At 42.5% G+C, this 12,555-nt stretch overlaps 1 protein-coding gene across 20 annotated transcripts in view; it reads left to right on the plus strand.

Annotated features, from left to right (window-relative positions):
* lama5 (laminin, alpha 5) overlaps window positions 1–12,555 on the plus strand; it is a 377,096-nt gene that overhangs the window by 70,476 nt on the left and 294,065 nt on the right. For all 20 annotated transcript variants that reach the window (XR_009793010.1, XR_009793011.1, XR_009793012.1 and 17 more), the window contains 3 exons: window positions 2,384–2,499; window positions 4,895–5,013; window positions 5,103–5,193. Coding sequence is in view for 17 of the 20 variants with exons in the window: in XM_061806903.1 (XP_061662887.1) it covers window positions 2,384–2,499; window positions 4,895–5,013; window positions 5,103–5,193 (326 nt within the window). In the remaining 3 variants the exon portion in view is untranslated. The remainder of the gene's footprint in view (window positions 1–2,383; window positions 2,500–4,894; window positions 5,014–5,102; window positions 5,194–12,555) is intronic.

The following is a 12,555-nucleotide window of genomic DNA, read 5'->3' on the forward strand; positions in this document are numbered from 1 at the left end:
GTTTTCCCCATCCTCACTATATACAGTGTTGACGGTGCATTGCTTCGCCCTCCTGAGACACTGGAGAGTGAACCAGAATTTCCTCAAAGTCATCTTGAAGTCACCAAACTCCTCCAATGCCTGGAATTTGCTGCAGCAACCAGAGGAGCTACATTCTGCCTGGCCAGCTGGAACCTCTCAGCGACATCTGGAGTCCCACAGGCCAAAATGGTTCAATAGAATCCCTTCTTCAGCTTGACGGCATCCCTCACTGTTGGTATCCACCAATGTGTTTGGGGGTTTTTGCCACAGAAGGCACCAACCACCTTACGGCCACACCTCCGGTCGGCCGCCTTAGCAATGGAAGCGTGGAACATAGTCCACATGAACTCAATGTTCCCCGCTTCTCCTGGAAAAAGGGCAAACTTCTTTCGGTGGATGGAATTAAAATTCCTTCTGATAGGAGAATCTGCTACTCGTTTCCAGCAAACCCTCTCAATATGTTTGAGCTGCCACATTAGTCCAGCATCTTCCACGGCCAACGGAGCCAACTCACCAACGGGTGATGAGCAATTGACAGCTGCGCCCCTTTTTTCAAGTGTGCAAGACATGCGCCTGCAAGTCTGATGACACAACCACAAAGTCGATCATCGAACTGTGACCCAAGGTGTACTGGTGTTAAGTGCACATGTTTGACACCCTTATGCTTGAACCTGGTGTTCGTTTTGGATAATCTGTGAGGAGCACAGAAGTCCAGTATGAGAACAACACTTGGGTTCTGATCGAGGGGGCCGTTCTTCCTAATCATGCCCTTTCAGGTCTCACTGTCATTGCCCTTGTGAGCATTGAAGTCTCCCAGCAGAACGATGGAGTCCCCAGAGGGAGCCATCTCGAGCGCTCCTTCTAAGGACTCCAAAGTTGGTCGGTATGCTGAAGTTGTTTGGTGGTTAGGCACAAACAACAGTCAGGACCCGTGTGCCCAAAGGTAGCGGCAGGGTATCCTCTTATCCAATAAATGCCAACGTAGAGGTGCAGAGCCGGGTGGCAATTGGCATACCCATACCTGCTTGACACGTCTCACTTCTCCGTGGGCAACTCCAGAGTAGAACAGAATCCAACCCCTCTCAAGAGGACTTGTACCAAGACCAAGCAGCGAGTAGAAGCGAGTCCGACTATATCTAGTTGTAATTTCTTGACCTCACACACGACCTTGGGCTCCTTCTCTGCCAGAGAGGTCACATTCCATGTCCCTTGATCCAGTTTCTGTAGGCTGGGATCAGATCGTCAACGCCCCTGCTTTCCGCAACCAGCCAACTCACATTTCACCAACCCCTATGGCCCCTCTCACAGGTGGTGAGGCCATGGGAAGGGAGACCCATGCTAACCTTTCGGGCTGTGGCCGACCGAGCCCAATAAGTAGAGGCCCGGTGCTGGTGCTCACCTTCAAGCCCCACCTTCAGTCCTGGCTTCAGAGGGGGTCTCCGGTGAGCTGCATCCACAGGCAAGGGAAATCTGAATCCATTTGTGCATAGCATCATGGGGGGTGGGGGTGGGGGTTTGGGTGGGGCAGTCCATGCTTTGTCTGATCCCTTACCACGATAAGGTGACGGGTCAAGGACAGGATTCTTAAGATGAACACTCATATTTGTTTGCAACGTTTTAAGAGGGATGCCCTTCCTGATGCAACGCTCTTTATTTATCAGGGATTGGGACTGGCCTACAGTTTGCAGTGGCTTGTGCCCCCTGTAGGACTCCATTTGCATTTCTAATAACTATAAACAATGACATAGAGCACATGAAACTCTGCCCATAAGTCAGAATAAAAAAACATCTTCCTTGAAGTGTAGTATATTTTCTTTTTGGGTGCAACATGCACGTTGCCTTGTGAGGCAGCGTCCAACGAAACCCGTTGAATTTCCTCATTCATTACAACCTGTCTGATTACTCTCAATGTAGTGTGCACTTGGTCATTGTGCCCACAACTCGAAAAAGTATATCTTCCCTTAAGTGTTCTGTTTTTCATGTTATTTGGGGTATGTGCCTTATTGGGCCTGTAATGATATTTTTTTTCAAACGTCAGCTATCCCTCCAACAGATGAGTTTTGATCATAAATATTGAACCTTCATTTTTTTTCAAGATTGTGATTCTCTTTGATCCAATGGCCCATTGGATCTGTTTCAGATTAAATTGGGACAAGTTTAATTTTCACAGACATCCGACCATAGGACAATTTTATTGGATCTTGTAAATCATAACCTTGTCTTCCATTTGTCAAGTTAAGGTGGGATGGAGGAAAATTGTCACAAAAACTGGCTGATTGTCTTGATTATATGTACTGGGCCTAAAAGCATTGTTTGTATGTTTGTTTTTTGTGTTTGTGTGCATGTTTATGCGTGTGCTTAGGCTGCAGTGCGAATGTCAGCACAACACCTGTGGTGACTCATGTGACCAGTGTTGCCCTGGATACAACCAGTTACCATGGAAGCCAGCCACCACTTTTAATTCCAATGAGTGTGAACGTGAGTTATTTATTTCCTCTGTATTCTGCTTGCTCTCTATTTCACATGGGACTCGACCTCCCAGACTTAAAATATTCTTTCTTTCTTTCTTTCTTCCCAAGAATAGAAATCTACGGGTACATTCTTCTTCTTCTTTTCCTTTCGGCTTGTCCCGTTAGGGGTCGCCACAGCGTGTCATCTTTTGCCATCTTAGCCTATCTCCTGCATCTTCCTCTGTAACCCCAACTGCCCTCATGTCTTCCCTCACCACATCCATAAACCTTCTCTTTGGTCTTCCTCTCGCTCTTTTGCCTGGGAGCTCCATCCTCAGCATCCTTCTACCAATATACTCACTCTCACGCCTCTGAACATGTCCAAACCATCGAAGTCTGCTCTCTCGAATCTTGTCTCCAAAACATCCAGCTTTGGCTGTCCCTCTAATGAGCTCATTTCTAATCCTATCCAACCTGGTCACTCCGAGCGAGAACCTCAACATAAATCTACGGGTACATGATGTCACATTAAAATATGTGTAAAAATACAATGGTACATTTACTTTCCAAATTTATCCATTCTGGAAGCCGTTTCGTAACTTGAATTTTTCTAAAGTAGAAACGCATTTTATGTGTAAATATCAGAATCTGTTCCAAGACCCTAACCCCCCACCGCCAAAAATTAAGTGTCAAAGTGTACATAATAATAGCAAAAAAATAATAATTGTTTTTAAAAAATTATCTTAATTTACCTTATGCATTGAACAACAAATCAAAGAGAATGGTGAGTAACAAGCAAAAGACATCGTGGGGAGATGGAGGGGGAGGCACATACACAACTTGTGGCCTGGAATTTTTTTCTCCTCTGCTGTTAGAAATGTACGACAAGCCATCTCTTTCCAAAATAGGCCAGTCTCGTCATAATTGAAAACTTGCTGTGGAACATAGACTTTTTCCAATGTCAATTGTTTGACTTTCTAAACAAATTCTTTCGCCACCTTCTGGTCTGCACTTGATGCCTCGCCATGCTGAACAACAGAGTAAATTTCAGTGCTCGTCTTGAATTTTTCAAACCACCCACACGATGCACTAAACCCCTCCTGTTCCGAAGTTCCCTTGCTGCCATCCTTCTTCGGGAGGTCATTATGGTTGAATTTCTTTAGCGATGTCAGTCAACCTCATAGCTTTTTCATATTTCTCGACGATTTTATGCTTTGTTTTGATGGACACAAACAACTCTCGTCTTCTTCTCACTGGCACTGGCCATTAATTTTCTTGGGGCCCATGGTGAAAAGAGATGACTAAATTCATGAAGATGTTGTACAGTACGAGTGCGCACTAGCATATGAAAATGCATTCAATGACGAAGACACAGGAAGCCAGAGTACAGATTGATGTCCCTCCTAGCTAATGGAGGGATGTGATGCCAGGAAGATGCAACGTGCTAGCCAATGGGAGAGCAGCTCTATCGCGCCACACAAACCAAAATACATAAAGTGCATCACAGCTTACGTTTTACGTCCCTCCTAGCCAATGTGATGTCAGGAAGATGCTACGACGATAGGCAATGGGGGAGCAGCTCTATTGCACCACTTTCAAACCAAGATAAAGTACAGGATGGTTACGTTCGGCGGAATCCAGTGACAATTTTTTCCCTTTCGTATCCTGAATTTCCTTCGTAACGAGAGATGAAATTTTTCTGAGGAGGCTTTTCGTCACTGAATTTTTTTATTAGAGACGTTCATATGACTGGAGTAACAAATGGTAATGTTGGAATCTCCCTGCTTTGAATATAATATCACTTCCTGTCTGTCGCTATCAAAAAAACAAAGAAAAGATAAAAATTTGTCACGAACCAGCAGAGCAGGGGCGGACCCAAATGCAGGACTCCCAGGCAAAGGCATGATGTTCAGTGGGTTTTATTGTAAACTAAAGTTGTGCACGATAACACAGTCCAAGAAGGCATGATCCAAAAAACAAGAAACAAGGTCTGATAACTAAGAGACAAAATAAAACATAACATAACGAAAGCGTGGGTGGACTATAATGGCGCAGTGGTGGAGTAGCCCAGGATGCGGTAAAGCATACCCAATGAACTGCCAAATGCCAGTGACAAAAACTGTAAATTAAATGACTGTCTAATTACAGTCCGAATGTGAAACAGCAGTGACAGGTGTGTCAGGTGGAACTGCCCAGAGCAGTGGTCAGGCCACACTCCTCTTGGCAGTGGCCAGGCCTTGCTCATAACATTTTTGTCTTCTTTTGTGGAACTAAATTAGCATATTAAATAGCAAGGATGCTGTAGAGCAATGTGCCTCACATTTGACCAGTTTGCACCAGCAAAACATGTATGTACATTGATGAGACTGTTATTGTAAAGAGCACCAAATGTTTTTGAGAAAATAAATGATCAATATTTCCAGCATGCAACTGTCACCACCACTCATTTGACTGCTTCTACGACACTAATGTGGCCCAGCGGCACGGCAGCCTTGATATCCGCGGACAGTACCAAGGGGGTGGAGTCTGCCTCAATTGTCAGGTAAGCCATGAATAAACGCACAGTGTTTTCTTTTTTTATATATTTTTTTGTTTTGTTTGTTTTCACTGTACATCCTGCTTCTTTCCTAGCATCACACAACCGGCGTTAACTGTGAGCGCTGTGTCCTTGCCTACTACAGAGCCCCAGGCATACCCCTTGACTCACCGGTAGTCTGCACACGTAAGTCCCATGGTCCCATCTGGTCTAGTAGCCATATTGATTCTAGATCAATGTCTGATTATATCTTTTAATATTATCGTCTTCTTCTTTTTCTTTCGGCTTGTCCCGTTAGGGGTCACCACAGCCATCTAAGCCTATCTTGTGCATCTTCCTCTCTTAACACCCACTGTGCTCATGTCCTCCCTCACAACATCCATCAACCTTTTCTTTGGTCTTCGTCTTGCTTTTTTGCCTGGCAGCTCCATCCTCAGCACCCTTCTGCCAATATACTCACTCTCTCGCCTCTGAACATGTCCAAACCATTAAAGTCTGCTCTCTCTAACCTTGTCTCCAAAACATCCAACTTTGGCTGTCCCTCTAATGAGCTCATTTGTAATCCTATCCAGCCTGTTCACACCAAGCGAGAACATCAGTATTTTCAATTCTGCTACCTCCAGTTCTCCTTCCTGTTGTTTCTTCAGAGCCACAGTCTCTAATCCGTACATCAATTCCGGCCTCACCACTGTTTTATAAACTAGGGGATACTCTTCTGTCACATAGAACACCAGACACCTTCCGCGAACTGTTCCATCCCGGTTGGACCTGTTTCTTCACTTCCTTGCCACACTCACCATTGCTCTTTATTGTTGACCCCAAGTATTTGAAGTTGTCCACGCTCGCTATCTCTTCTCCCTGAAGCTTCACTCTTCCTCCTCTGCCCCTCTCATTCTCGCACATATATTCTGTTTTACTTTGGCTTATCTTCATTCCTCTCCTTTTCCCGTGCGTACCTCCATCTTTCTAATTGTTCCTCCGCCTTTTAATATCTATTTCAGATATTTCTTTCACTCTAGATAGCTATTCTACATAGATGTAGTTATACTAAATACATTAATCCCTAATTTTTCGTGGTTAATTGGTATCAGAACCACCCGCGAAAAGTGAAAAACCCCAAAGTAGTGGGGAATTTATGTAGGTACCAGAATGTTTAAAATATGTAAGCAGTATTTGTACTTTGCACATTTGAGACAAAAAGAGGTATTTAGTTAAATCTTGAATTATAAAACCTTATAAATATAGTGTATACTGTATTATACATTTATAATGTAAATATAAATTATAAAACACTTACTGGATTATATTACTGTTTAGTAACCATTCATCAAATAGAGACTTCTGCTGGAGCTGCCGTGTGACTACCAGAATGTTTAATCAACAGTACAGCATTTATACTTTGCCCATTTGAGACAAAAATTACACTACAAGTGAGTAGTTAAACAAAAAAATTAAAACAACGTTTTTATTGCAGTACAGAAAGTCACAAACAAAGCAAACGCGTCATGTCTTCTCGTGTAGCACCGGATGCCCATGATGCAACATCCGGTGCACCACTGAGACATCACTTCTGTTATACTGGGGCTGCCACGTGGGTACCAGAATATTTAATCAACAGCACAGCAGTTATACATTGCATACTTGAGACATAAACAATAACATTAAAATAAAATTTTGATTGCAGTACAGAAAGTCACAAACAAAGCAAACGTGATGGCCTCATGTGTAGCACCAAAATGTCTGTGATGCCATTTTGTGACATATCTTCTAGAACGCCGTTGTTAGATCACTTCCGTTCTTCTGGAGCTGCCGTGTGGGTACCCAAATGTTTAATCAACAGTATAGCATTGATACATTGCATACTTGAGACTTAAATTATAACAGTACAAGTCTCTGGTTAAACAATCACAATATAATAACATTTTTATTGCAGTGCAAAAAGTCACAAACAAATAAAACCCCTGCTGTCTTCTCGTGTAGCACTGAATGTCCATGGCGGATTTTCGTGACCTCACTTCTGGCTCACCTATGTTACATCACTTCCATTTCGCTGCTGTGGCGCCCCCTTCTCGAGAAGAGGAACTTTTGTTCGCGAGAAGAACGCGGGATATGTGTCTCACCATCTCCAGACACTCTTGGCCAAATTGGCTTGAATCTTCTTTTTTATATGCAGACAGTCCGAAACATAACAAAAACAGCAAATGTGATAAATAAAGCAACCATGAGTCACTGTAAGCATATTAAGCATAGTAAAGGAGCATTCAATACAAAACAAGAAAGAAAATATGAGATTACTTTATGTACAATTAAGTCATTTAATCCAACACCCTGCCCAAGGACATCACGCTGTCAACTTCTTCTTCTTCTTTTCCTTTCGGCTTGTCCCGGTTAGTCCTGTCAACACAATTGCTAAACTCGACAGCTTGTACCATATTGTCGCATGCTTTTTCAAACCAACCTTTGCTTGCTAAAAAGCCTCGTCCTCAAGGGGTTGAATGCTTCATTGCAGCTTCAGGTTGATGTTTACCACATCATCATCACCACATCATGTGGTGCGCCGCTAATTCACTCATGCCATAACGGCAACTTTGTATAGATATGTATTGGTAAAGAGGGAGCTAAATTGAATACACAAGTCAATCTAGGTTCCTACCCTCACTAATGGGCCAGTGAAGTGGTGCAGGCGGAGGAGAGAGAGGAAGCGGAAACTGGGTCATCACTCTGGCCGCCTGCTCAGGCTAAAGAACAACCTCTTCCACCTCCTCCACCATCAGACCACCTCTTCTAAACCTGTTCCTCACCAACCGTAGATTCATCGGAACCAAAATGGATGAGCTGGAATTACAATTTACAGATAATCACTGTGTTCGTGATTGCAACCTGGCTTCATCCAAACATCCCTGATGCGAGGGTGCAGCTAGAAAGTCGAACCCTGCACTGCTGGAATCGGACTGAAAACTTCTTTAAAAGCAAAGGTTGGGGGGCTTCTCTGTGTACATGCATGATGACTCGTGCAACAACAACGTGGTAGAGGGACACCGGGAACTTTTATTAGGACCAATCTGAAGACTGTACTCCCGAAGTTCCACCAGCATGTTAACTGTCCGACAACACGTGAAACATTTTAGACATTAAGCACGGCTACAGAACCCCCAACCACATTAATGAGTCAGACCACATGTCCTTGCTGCTTAATCCTTCATTTATACTCCTCAGACACAGATCCAGGCCCGCCACAAACACTGAAATAACCTGGCCAGAATCTGCACTCATTGAACTTGAAGATTCCTTCGAACACACAGATTGGCAGGCATGAGCATTTCACGGAAACGATCGTTCAGTTACCGTGTCGTTACCCAGCCTGAGAAAACACCGAACCGAAAGTCTGTTTCCCAGATGTCTGGGCTTACTTTTAATAAAATTCGCCCATGTGTGGAATGTAAAACAAGTTCTCAACGAAATACAACAATCTGTATAAAACAAACCTCCGTGAACCCCTTTATTTTTAATAATTAAAACGCCCAGCTTTGTCAGTGTGGTTTACAAACAGCACCGGTTTCCGCTTCTGCGCTACGCATGCGCAAGGTCGAGTTATTCATATCCGGGTCACTCAAACGCTAGTCAAACATGTCGGTTGCTAAGTGTAAAAGACAAAATGCTCATGCCTGCTAAGGCTTTATTTTGAAGTACATGTAAAAACCGGTTCCCATGAGCATTATCAATGGGAACCGAAAAATCGTTTCCCACCGTTTCCCAGGTTAAGATCGGTTACCATATTTGCTGAAATCCTCATGCCTGGCTTGGGACCTATTTTAACACCAGGACCTGGACAGATCCATGGGGGCTGTACTGGATTATATCAAATTTTGTATGGAAACTGTGTGTGCGAAGAAAAACATCACGGTTTTTCCAAATCAGGAACCACGCATGACCTGCCAGGACCATTTACTCCTCAGGGCCTGCTACACTGGCTTCAGGTCAGACCTCTTTACAGCATGGCTTGAGCTGAACTGGAAAAAAAGCATTGAAAATTTCAGAGGGTCTACAGGAGGAGGATAGAGTCTATCTTGCCAGCAATAGGTCTCGGGAGATCTGGCAGGGTCTATAGTGTCTCACAAACCTCAGAGGCTTTGTGACACCAGGAGACACAAGCGAGTCTTTGGCAGAGCTTCTTTGCTTTTTCAACAACTTATTTGTTCACTTTGAATCACCTCAACGACACTTAGCTGCTCCTGCACGCTCACAATCTCACTAGGCTCCAGTCTTAACTTACTGTACACGAGCATGATGTGAGGTGTGTGCTTCTGGCTATGAATACCAGATTCCCGCTGTTCCAGATGGGGTATCAGGCAAGGTATTCAGAGCATGTGTCCACTAGCTATCCACCGTCTTCTGCAAGATCTTCAACTCTCACTGGCCCAAGCAGTCCTCCCAACCTATTTGATATCTGTGACAATCATTTTTTTCCCTAAAAAGAAACCAGTAGCCAGTAGTACTTATTACTGCCCTGTTGCTCTTACACCTGTCATCATAAATGTGTTTGTGCATGTGCTGTGAGAGGCTAGTTCTCAAGCACATTAAAGACTACCCCGCTGCCCCCCTAACTTTGACTCCCACTAGTTTGCATACCAGGCGAATAGATCCACAGAGGACGCCATGACCAGAGCTCTGCATGCTGTGTTAAGTCACTTGGAACAGCCGCGGAGCTACGCTACGATGCTATTGGTGGATTACAGCTCAGCCCAACACAAATCATATCGGACATTTTGATTACTGAATTAGATACCCTACAATAATAACATCATTGTCAAGTTCGCTGATGACACAACAATGGTCGTTCTGATATCAAAGAGAGACAGGGAGCCTATAGAGAGGAGGTCCTGAAGCTCACAACCTGGTGCCCAGACAACAATCTGACACTGAACGCTAAAAAAAAGAGACCCATTGTGGACTTCAGGAGGAATAGAATTCTTTATTAACGGCAAGTGTGTAGCGAGAGTCTGCACATTCTGGTTCCTGGGAGTCCTGGTCCCTGGAGACCCTTCCTGGACAGACAAGATCTCAGCAGTTGTCAAGAAGGTTCAGCAGCATCTCCACTTCCTGAGAGTCCTCGGAAAAATAACCTGGACACAAAGTTGGAGCTGGCCTTCTACCACTATCCATCAAGAGCCTGCTGAGGTACTGTGTCTCCATCTGGTACAGGAGCTTCACGGAGGCAAACAAAGTAAGGCTTCAGAGGAGGATCAAAGCAGAACAGAAGATCGTTAGCTGCCCTCTGCCCTCCATGGACAACATTTAGTCGTCTCGGTGCTTCAGTGGGGATCACAACATTATTAAGAACACTACACAACCTAGTTTACAACTGTTTGAGCTCCTGCCATCTGGAAGGTGGTACAGATGCACAAAAGCAAGGACCAACAGACAGTTTATCTTTTCAGAACAGCAAGTTATCACAGGTAGTGCAACTTTTCCTCGATTCAGTAAACACATTTAAGAAACAGTCTGATACCGTTACAGTAAATGAAGTGTTAGTGCAATCACAATATAGTAAATTTAGAAAAAGTGCAAGGCAATAACAATATAATCAGAATCAGAATCAGCTTTATTTGGCCAAGTGTGTAAAAAAAAAAAAACACCTAAGGAATTTTTCTCTGGCAGACATTGCTGCCCTGGTACATCATACAGAACAAAGAACAACAAAGGAGTAAGAACAAAGAACAAGAGACATTTCTATTTATAGTAACCATTTCTTAGAAAGGTTGTGCAAGATGTAAAATCTTTAGAACAGGTACGAGATAAGTTTGTCAACGTCCCACATTGTGTAAAACTTCTACAAAGTCCCTTTACCCTTTCGTGGTTCCCGTAATAGACCAGTATAAAAAAAAAAAAAATATATATATATATATATATAATATATATATATATATATATATATATATATATAAAAAACAACAATCACTCAATGTTGTTCAAATATTAATGACCATATTCATAATACGACCAACCTTGTTCTGTTGAAAACACAAAACACGTAAAACTCACTTTATCAGTTTGACCCTCATTCACGAAACTCAAATTCTTCTTCAGTTTCCGAATTGAATAGTTGGAAGTGTTTCTTGAAAGGAGCCATTTTGGGGTCTTCACACAAACACAAATGGTGTGGGATTGGAATTCCTCTTTACCGTTTCTTACCACCGTTAGTTCGGCAGTGCCCTTTGTCTACAGTAGCCATGGTTAATCAATACTGATCCATATGTAAGGAACATCGGATTCATAAGCACTATTGGCATTTGGGAAAATTGAAGGCTTTTAGGTGTGTCTTATAGTGTGGAAAATACAGTATTTAGATCAAAATTGTTATATATTTTATGGATCACCCTGGATCTGAAATAAAGATATAAGAACTCCAAGGCTGTGTGGTTAGTATGCAGAAGATGAGCCTTTCACCTGTCAACCAAATCAAATTTATGTTGGTGTCCGTTGTAGTCACATACTGGCTAAATAACGTGTGCCAGTGAGGTTGTGTATAATAAAGAGGGAATTTGCCCATGTTTGTGTTAGATGGCAACTAACTGAGAATGATCCTATTGTTTTACTGTGCCATCAAGAAGTATTTGACCCGCTCCTGATTTCATTTTTGTTTTTTTACATCGATCACACACAAGTTTTTCAAATCATCAAATCAAATTTAATATCACTCAGAGACAATCCAAGGAAAGACAAAATTCAGTTTTCATAATTCAATTTATTCAGGCACAAAAATATCCAAACCTTTTCAACTAATATTAATTGCCTCCATTGTTAAATTGGTGATTAAAGTGACTGATTAACCACAAATTTGGGAAATATGCATCCGAAAAAGGTTACAAATCCTGTTCCGAAATATATATTACTGCTAAATCGGCACATGCACAAACATTATTCATGATTGTTGTACAGACCATTTTTTCACAAACCGTACAAGTACAAACAAAAGTACAAAAGTATCAAAATAGAAATACAGTAAAGAGAATTCATAATATTTTGAGCATATGTGTGAGCAAATTGGTGGTGCACATTGTACATTGGTAGAAGGGTTTTTCTTATTGGAAGTGTGCATTATACTTCAGGATGCATTATGCACGAGAAATTACAGTTTGCAAAAAAAAAAAAAACACATTAGGAGGGGGGCAAATACATTTCGACAGCACTGTAAATAACATTGCCTGCGGTTTAGCTTACATTGCTAGCTCATTAGTTTACCAGGTAGCAAACATAATAAACCCTTAACTTCCTCATGTATGTCAATTGGGCAATAACTCTTAACAAGTCAGGGTTAAGTGCTGTTGTTTTAAATAACATTGCCGCATGTTGATCAACTCCTTAACTCACTAGCTTGTGAGCTCACGGCTAGCTAGTTTGCTTTTGCAAACTACCGCGTAGGATCGTAGGCAAGCAAGCACAATAAATAGTTAACTTTCCCTTAAGTGTCTCTATTGTCTGTATATACATGCTGTACATAGAGCAAGACTATGGTGTATTGGATGGGGCCAACGTTGGTCCCACAAG

Source organism: Syngnathoides biaculeatus, chromosome 2 (assembly GCF_019802595.1).
Source record: "Syngnathoides biaculeatus isolate LvHL_M chromosome 2, ASM1980259v1, whole genome shotgun sequence".
Classification (NCBI taxonomy): domain Eukaryota; kingdom Metazoa; phylum Chordata; class Actinopteri; order Syngnathiformes; family Syngnathidae; genus Syngnathoides; species Syngnathoides biaculeatus.